The 9539-nt window shown below is 46.7% G+C and overlaps 1 protein-coding gene across 2 annotated transcripts in view; it reads right to left on the bottom strand.

The window, feature by feature from the left end:
• Positions 1–9539, bottom strand: part of LOC135905920 (transmembrane protein 135-like) — a 192189-nt gene that overhangs the window by 141879 nt on the left and 40771 nt on the right. The window contains exons 10-13 of one of the 2 annotated variants that reach the window (XM_065437038.2): positions 9088–9228; positions 7739–7837; positions 7007–7074; positions 5051–5192 (exon numbers count right to left, since the gene is read on the bottom strand). In XM_065437038.2, the coding sequence (XP_065293110.1) occupies positions 5054–5192; positions 7007–7074; positions 7739–7837; positions 9088–9228 (447 nt within the window). In that variant the 3' untranslated portion in view covers positions 5051–5053. Of the gene's footprint in view, positions 1–4679; positions 5193–7006; positions 7075–7738; positions 7838–9087; positions 9229–9539 lie in introns of those variants that run through there. The other variant, XM_065437037.2, reaches the window with a different exon arrangement.

Genomic DNA, 9539 nt, shown 5'->3' with positions numbered 1-9539 from the left:
TTGATTCAGGAACCAAGCAGCTGAGTTTGCTTGCAACCGTGCTTCTTTGTGGTACACAAAATCGTGTTTCCTTCCTCTATGAACAGAAAAAAACGAGTTTGCTTGGTAGAGCAACATGTGAGTGAGGTGATCGTTTAACATTTCACGCGCGAAAACAATGCACACAAATTAAGACTTCGTTTCAGAAAAGTTTTGTAAGGTTTGCTTAAATCGCACCTACCGAGTCATCCGTGTGCACGTCAAATGTAGAATAGCGGCGATAATACGCGGTTGTACCTGCACGACGCCAGATTTTAAAAAAAAAGAGAGAGAGAGACTGAGAGAAGAAACAAACCGCTCTTTGGACCATATTTTGTTCCCGAACATTCGCCATCTTCTTCTGTTGTTGTTTGGGCGGTTTTCGTCCTGCGCGCTCTTCCTTTCTTTCTGCGCTTGCTACTTTCACGTTAAGAACGCTATGTAACGCTGATACGCGCTTACCTTTTGTAACCTGAAAGTACTGCGAGCATGAAGTGTTGAAAGAAAAGAAATGCACGCAAGACATATTGTTTGAGGACGAGACAAGTCCCAGAGGGAGCAAACTTTTTTCTAGTGCAGATTTCGCACCCGCGTTGACTTCATCGTCAAAATCGCGCCATCTCACGCTTAATTTATTACTTGTTTGATGCCGAGACTGCCTTCGTCAGCCAAGTGCAGGCGGACGCAAATAACCTCTCTCCGCGGGGATGTTCACATCTATACGAATTCAACTCTGTAGAGAAATATGTGCACGAACATGTAAACGGTAACGAATAAAATTCAATCTGCACAAGAACTGGGATGCCATCTTGTCTTTCATTACGTACGCTTACTGTACTGCCAAACATGAAGAGACCATGGGTGAGTGCCGTTCAATATGTTTTACGCTTGCTCTCCCAAAACTTTTCTATAGATATCGTCCTGCCGTCTTCACATCAAGAGGAGGCTTCTTTCAACTAGGCGTTTTGTGACGCGCAGTACACCAGCCACTTTGCTATACGACACCCGGCGTGTTCCTGTTCATTTCGTTAGGTTATCAACACCAGTTTGTTGGGGAAGAACCATTCCGCAAATTTCAGACCTCCCGTATTCTGGCCCGTTCGCAGGTATAACGAACACCACCTAGATAGCACAAGGCCTGTTGACTCCCAATTTATGACGTCATGCTACTGTCTCGACAGTCAGAACCTAATGCGTATGCACCCGAGTAAGCCGCGGTGTTTTTGACGTCACCGCTTTCGTCACGCCAGCCTTGGCAATGGAAATTTCGGACCAATAGCATGGTGTCGTGGATTGGAGTGAACAGGCCTTCGGCTATCTATAATAGGTGGAATGGCGCTGGAATGTTAATATGGCGCTAATAGGTTAACGCGCTGGAATGGAGTGATTCATACGTCACACCAAATTGACTTCCCACTGCCGACGTTCACACAAGGCTCAGGCTGTTCACGTGACCCGCCTCAAGCACTGCCACAATCGGTTTCAGTGTACGGCTCAACTAAGACCAAGCTTTTAAAACAAAGTAGCACGCTTGGATTGACAAATCAGACTAACGGCATTTTGTTCGCAATCGTCTTGAGTTACTCGACTACTTTAGTATAAAATTTTTTAAACAGGGTTGAAGTACCTCAGACAGGCTGGCCAACGTTTCGATAGGTGGACCTATCTTCGTCAAAGGCGGCCTCGTCATCCTCGGCGTGTTAGTATAACAAGGGGCACTTACCCTGTTCCGTCATCGCCAGCTGTCATGGAAGTCCAAAAACAAGAAAGGGGCTGGCAGATGGAATTCCATCGACTACTTTAAGTGCGATTGGTCCGCTAATTAGTTAACTTTAATTACGCAAAATTTTACATATTCGTTTTAGGGCATTAATATCCAATAAAATAGTTTTGATTACATTATCGTTAATGTGGTTCTTTTTTTGGTCTCTGAAGAAATCACGCAAAACGTGAAGGGAAAAAAAGACGTCGATGCGCTCTTGCGTGTCTGGGGCCACAAGCTTTCGAGTCATACCTTATTAACAACCCCTTTGGGAACTTCCGCTCACCTCACTCACAGCTTACTCCTATGATGCGCATACCCGGTCTAACATTAGCGATGTTAAATTCGTCCTTTCCACCCTCGGCGGTCTTCTGGATCTGCCTATCTGATAATATGGCCGGATGCAGGTAGCGAAATTCGTTTCGTGATAAACTAAAATGCTACTTTAGGCATAACGTACAGTGCTCACGGAATGAAACGCGTCAATTTAGGGCTAACTAATGCCCAGACTTTCGTTTGTACCGGTTGCAGTTCGTGCCACATCGACGTAACTTTGGTGTGTACACATAGAGCGGAGTCAGAGTCACCTTTAGTGACCAGATTCATAGCGACATGACATGGTACTCTCGAGTTCTCTGCACATATGCTGGGTTCTACCAAATACTCGCTGTCGCGTTTCATTCCGTGAGCACTGTACATGTGTTCTCCTTGTCGCAGATTATTCATGACTACATCGACTGACTACATCGCGCATGACTTACATTCGATGATCCCGTAGATGGCCGAGTTCTGAAAGCTAACCAGCTTTTTTACATATAGCCTTGTTAGCTTTACTTACACCGCTGTTTTCTTACTATTGTTGTTAGTATATAAATTAACTAACCCATTTTCCTTTTCTATCTAACTTTTTCATTTTTATTGTGTTATCGTGAGCAGCGAAAATATACAAGACCTTCGGGCGTTGAAGGAAAAAGGAATGGAATAGCAGCGCTCTTAATCATGTTTATAAAAAGTTAAAGTTCCTCGACTGTTTTGCCTCGTGCATGGGCGTATATACAAGTATACGTGTGTTCATGCTGCTCTATTAAGTTGTTATAAATAACATACTTTAGTGACAATTCTTAGCGCTCATACATACAGACGCGTAGATTGTTTTTCTTTTTCTTTCTTTCTGTTTTTAGAGGAAACGAAAAAAAATCTGTGGCATTAGCGCGGTTCTGTCACATCAGCTGCATTAAAGAGGTGGACTTCACTTACACGACTGTTCGCAGTGCCATGTTAGATTTAACACGCCTTTATATATTCATTAACCTTATTAGCAATTCTTCACTTCGTGGCACGTATACTAACTGCGTAACTGAAGCCCAGCGGTTATCCATTTATAGCAAAGATGCATGAATGCGTTTTGAAAGAAATACGTCCTCAAAATCTGAGGCGAAATGCATTAGATGTTCAAGTTAACATTCATCAGCACTGCACTTTTTGCCCGTGATACGATAATGTAAAAAAAATACATGTAGATCCAACACAAACGTTAAAATCTATATGAAGCGAATTAGTGTTTAGCCGTTGATTGAAGTCTATATAACTATAACGGCGATGCGTACAGTTGTGTTTACTACCATCGTATGCAATTCGTAATCTTGCGCATTGTCTTTATCCGTCACAAAAGTCGCAACTTCAGTATAGTGCAACTTTTAAGTTTGCGTACATTTACGTTTCTTCACATTGACTCCTCTCATTGGCTCCCGGGTCCCGCGCAGCTTTCGCTGCTTTGCAAGTTGATTTTGAACGTTCGGCGACGAATGCGCCTTGCAACTGTTGTCGCTAGGGAGAACTTGCCCTCACGCGTGGCCAACCTCCCAAAATTTCCTTTTGCATCGAAATCGCCCCCTCCTACCCCCATGGAGTGCACGCTGATGAAATGTCTTTCCCCAGTCGCCGACTAGCGTACCACTGACAGCACTGCGAAGCGGCAAACATTAGAGAGCTTTAGTTTAGGGGACGCAAGCGGGTTGCATACGCAAGAACTATGGGCGACGGTATTGTGCATGCGCAGACCCAGACGTGGAGGTCTGCGCGTGCGCAGTACCGTGGCCCCTAGTTCTTGCGTCCCCTAAACTAAAACTCTCTATTATGCTGCGTGCGCCCCGGTGGCACGGGCTAAAGCCGCGGCGCGTGGATGGAGGGGCTTTGGCACGGGACAACCAATGGCGGGCGACAAAAGACTTGGCGCTTCGCCGTTACAGACTCTCTATCGGCCGCGCTGTGATCCCGTTTGCTAGGGAAGTTTAGGTTATACCGCTAAACAGAGCAAGGCGCGGCGTGCTTCACGGTGCCTAGGCGAAACCACATTAAGAAGCAAGATTCCCCAGCGAAAAGCGTCCACGTTTCTCTCTGTGGACTCTTTTGGTAATGGCAGGCGCGAGGAAGCAGCTCTCGCTGCGCCATCATGCTCCAAACCAAATTATTGCGCTTGCCGTGCTGGGCTCTTCCATAGCTACCGCACGCTCTGGCCTCATATGGGGCCGCCAGGGCACTGCGGTCGCACAGTGCCCGCAATATCACTGGTGCGATACGAAATGGCACAAATTAGAGATCGCCCGCGCAAACCAGAGAGGGCTGACTGCCAAGACGCCAACGCGAAAAGGAAACCACGCGCTTTCATTTCGTCACTCGTCAGTTTCGCCAAACTGCTGTACGGTTCAACTGCGATATTTAAAAATAGAAAAAGGTCGGACACAAGGTTTCTACCGACACGAATACGTTGAAGTGTTGTCAACTTGCTGCGGGACGCGTGTATGCAGTTTAACGTGCTACGCATAAAATCAAACTTGAAAATTTGATGTCCCTGACCCTTTGAATCCGCCGGAAACCAACATTATACAAAAGCCAGTGGTATCAATGTGTAAAATTTTATTGAACATACTCACTATGCAAATGACTGTAGAACACGATGTGGGATGAGCGACAAAGTGAACGTGAAGTTATCACAGGAACTATTAACAAGCGCCTCGTACATCAGCCTGGAAAGCGCACCTCTCCGAGTGTGGTACACAGTCTCGGTTGCAGCGTTTTGTTGAACGTACTAGAGGCTAACGGTGCATAACAAAGCAAATGCGAACGCTGACAGAAAAAGGGGAACATCCCCTGTAATTTGATTTTGGCCTCTCATTTTCATCTTTTCTGTTCTCCGAGGACTGAACGAGTGCATAAACGTTGAGCCAGGCAAGGGGTCGGGGCCAGGCGGGCGCAAAGCCACGCAAAGCGCCTTCACGACCAGATCAGGACGTGCTGCAGGTACTGCCTGGTGATGTGCCTGGGGTCCAGGTTGAGCGGGAAATAATTCGGGAAGGCCTGAGAGGAGTGCAGGCCCAGCATATCCAGGGGGAACCGGTTGATCTGGGACATCCTGCGTCGAGAAGCAATCGCGTTTCACACACGGAAGTTCGCTTTCTTTTTACGGTAAAGTTGAAAATTACAGAAGAAATTCCGGCAGAACCCATCGCACGATGAATGAGGACGTTAATGCGATTAGCGTGCAAGCAATACCGTATTGCCAATGCCGTATTGCCAACGCCGAAACGTGCATGCAGTGCAGGCACCGCCCTCATGCTTACCACTGCACACGCTTCGCCATCTAGCGGCGGCGCCGCGAAGTCCGCGCGTTGTGTGGGTGCGATTTCGCCGAGCCCCGAAGGAAATTTCAAAGGATCTTTTTGTCACAAAACAACGGCACATGCGCAGTAACACATACACAGTTACTCATGTTGCCGTCATAGAGGTTCATTGAAGAGCGGCACAGACCAAGTGGAACTTACCTCGTGCTCCAATTTGGCGTCAAATGGGTTCATTGAACAGGGGCACATACCGAGTGAGCCATATTGGTCTGACTGTAGGTTTCGAAGCTTGATCGCTCAGCACAGCGGCCCGATGCGCTACCCATTACCGTGACCTAGGTTGGCGGTAAGCAAGCGGGCGGGGGAGGAGGTCATCGAGGCACTCTATATAGCTCCAGCCCGCACACCCTCCGCCGCCGGAAATTTTCGTTAAGTACCCAAAGAACGCTAATCGCATGTACGCATAACTTTGCTATTTGAAACGTTTCAAAAACTGGCGAATCGCTGAATCTGAAATCGCTGAACGTGATTTCCGACTCAACCTGCGATTTCACGGAGTGTACAAAAAACAAGTTTCTACAAAAAACGTAGGAATAACTTTAAACCGGCGATAAATACCACGCCGCCGAAAGAACGGCTTCGCGTGACCGTCGGTAATGCCAAAACAGGCACGCAGAGGAAACAGTGTAACGCTATATATAGACTCGACATTTCGAGGCGACGTGCTCAATTACAGCGAATTTTTAAAAAATTTAGAATGTGCTTCGCGAACATCTGCTTAAATTTGTAGTGCCCAAGATGGTGCATACTTCAAATTTCGTTCATATATCTCTACTTAAAAAAGAAAAAGATGCGAAAATACCCCTTCGACGTGTAGATACTATTGGTTGGCGTACATTTTCGCCACCGTTGTAACAGCGCGGTTACCGCGTGGCGTGAGGACGTGCGGATGCCGCTGGCATACGTGAGTCATATGTCGCCCGACTCCAGCGTTCCCGTTTCACGGCCGAGGTAAGACAGCTGTCACACGGTGGGGAAATTTGGGTAACCGCACTATAGACACGTTTGTGCCGGGCAAAAAAAAATGACGTCGACCACTCTGCAAATACACATAAGAATGCGTAAGAATATACATTCGTACGTCAAGTAGAATCGCCGCTTTACGCTTCGGACCTCTTTCAGCCTTTAAGCTGTCACGCCGAAATAGTGCACTGCAGCTCGGTGCAGGTCGTCGCCGCATGGGAGCTTGTACTTGCCTTTCTCAATGTATCTGGCACAAAATTGCGGCAGCGATGGCATCATTGCAAGGCCTTTTTGAACGTTTATCAAATGCCGCCAGGTTCACCCTTTCTTTTTCATTTGCTTGTTCTCGTAACTAAATTAAATGTGTCGCCCAAGCGCTGGCACAACATGCACGTGGTGCCGCAGAAAGCTACTTCGCATATCTTAAGGTGCTGTTAAAAATCGTTTTCACCGTAAAAAAGTGACGTCGCAGGCCATAGAGTCTGCAACGCGAAGACGCAGTACATCACATCGAGGATTTTCTGGAAAACAGATTGTTTTAAATATATTCCTCTTGTAGCTGGGTTTCTCATCGTGTACGTACAGCCTTCCCGATATGTCGTCCAGGAACTTGCGGTACTGCGGCCTCAAGTTGTGGGGCTCCAAGACCGCCTGCGTTGCAAGAGTCACACCTTAACAGATACGTTTACAGATCGCCTCGTCGTTCGTGCATGTACACTTACACGCGCAATGCAATGTATGCTTCCTGCTACTTCGTACCATCTGTGAAACTCGTTTGTTTCGATCGGTATGACCGGATTCACAATTGGAAATACTGATAGCTGGCTCCTCGTTTCTACGAATGATGATCTAGATGATTTACATTACATGCTAAAATATTCATCATTCGTGCCTTTCAAATAATCTGTGGGAGCTTTTGTTTGGCAATAATTAGATTCTGCTCGGTTTTTGCGTTTGCAATGACTAGCATAACGCGTTGAATGCGTGGATCTTTTTTTAATATCTTGTGCTATCTAAGCACATAAATCCTGTTGAGGGTGCTGATTAAATTGCTTATTACGGCCCACTCATCTGCACAATATACTGATTGTAATTGTTTTATTGGGGCTTTAATAAACTGGTTCTTAATTTCTGATAATACAATTTTTAAAGAAACATGCGAATGTGTTTATAGACGTCGGTTAGACTTCGACTTTGAATGTGGCACGATAGGTTTGTTTAGTGTGAGGCATGCTGCCGAACGAACACAATGTTTGAAAAACTGTTGAAGCTGTGACGCGTGCACTGCCGAAGGAGATTCACGAGATCCACTCACGACGTAGAGCATGATGCTTGTGCACACAGCGTAGAGCCACACGGCGGCGCCTTCGAACTTGGGAACAAGATGTTGCTCCGCGCTCTTCAGGTAGACGAGCTGCGGGAAACAGAAATGCGGTCGAGCGCGAATGTGATGCACCAAAATATGGCACCAGAAATGCACCAGAAACTATATCACCAGCTGTTCGGTCGGCGGGAACACCGAGTATAGGAGAATTCAGGATGGACTATGTACGAACGATCGTCGACACGACAGCACACTTAATTTTTTTTAGAGATCGAAACATTTGTTTTAATAAGGTGGTGCAACGGTTGCGCGAAGATTTACTGACTACAGGCACGCCGATTAAAAGCGAATTTATTCGTAATTCGGAAGCACAAACTGAAACTGACGAGTGCTACGGGAAATTTCGAAATGCAAAGTTCGGACTGCATCCTCAATGTCAAGTTGCATTCATTTGCGGAAAAGAAAATCGGATCAATCGTGGAATGTACGGTCCGCGTAGTTTTCCCCCGGGTGACTACATCTGTTTACTTAGGTATCTCACCACTTAATGTGTCGTTAATACAGTGAAAGTCCGCTTAGACGTACTTCAGGGGGCGCCAAATGTTGATACGAGAGCTTGCTATGCGAGAGAAAAAAAAATTGCATATGTATACTTCACCTTGCTGAGAACATTGCAAGGTTCACCTGTGCATGTACATGCAGTCAGTATAAAACACGGTGAACATTGGATGGATACGCAAGTGCCATCACGCACCCGCTGTTGTACTATGCGGAACGTCATCCTGAACACATGAAAGTATCCATCGTTGGGGTTTTACAGCTATAGGCTATTATTTCGGCAATAGAACCAACCGAAGGCGTGATGAAAACAGCGTGCTTCGAAAATCGCTCGCAAAAAAATGTGTCCCACGGCAAATGTCCACGAGCAGAAGGACTAAACACGCAGACGGCGTGAGTATTTACAGTGCCCTTTAAGTTGCGACTTTCATCCATTAGCGAGTAAACGGTGTCTGAGATAACGCTCCAGCATGCGGTAATCGTTGCTTCACAGTGCTGCACCGAATATACGTTTACTTTCATATCGAACCACTCTGCACTATAGCGCACAAAATGTACAGTGTAGCTGTGTGATAGGACGCGAAACAATACAAAATGTTTCAGGACAGCAAGGGAGCGCAAGGAGCGCTCGATTCGCTGGACGGGACGCTCTTTGCGGTCCTATATATATATATATAGTCTCATTTCGTATTGCTTTGCGTTTCTGATACACGACGACAGCTACGAGCCTACTAGCCCAGCACCAAGCAGTGATGTAGTACAGAGCACACAGTGGCACCGACCTCGATGAGCTTCCAGAGCAGGTAGAGGGAGACGTACGAGCTGGGGCAGACGGCGCACGCCAGTCCACCCGCGGTGCCGGCCACCAGGCCGTGCCAGTCCCGTTGGCCGCCGCTCAACCAGCGAAGCACGCAACTGCTCAGCTGTAACAGTGAAGAAAGAAGATATAAGGGGGAGGGAGGGTGGTGCCATATTATATATGAAGGAAGTAGTTCTTCGGATCCGGTGTTTAATAAATGTAATGAAGTCAGCAGGCGCACGCAAAGGAATCAAGAACAAACACTTAATCTCGACGTTTTGGCCGGGGTCCGGCCTTCATCATGAGCGCGAATGCAAGAACCAAGAGCTCAGTTTACACATTTACTCATTTTCTTCGTAGGAGCGGAACAAAAAGAAAAAAGCGTGGTTAACTTATGACTACAAACACGCGTACATTCAGTGGCGCCTTAAATAC

The sequence above is a fragment of the Dermacentor albipictus genome, chromosome 5 (genome assembly GCF_038994185.2).
Source record: "Dermacentor albipictus isolate Rhodes 1998 colony chromosome 5, USDA_Dalb.pri_finalv2, whole genome shotgun sequence".
NCBI classification, from domain to species: Eukaryota; Metazoa; Arthropoda; class Arachnida; order Ixodida; family Ixodidae; genus Dermacentor; species Dermacentor albipictus.
Note: the sequence above shows the minus strand (reverse complement) of the source record. Positions and strands in the feature narration are given on the sequence as shown.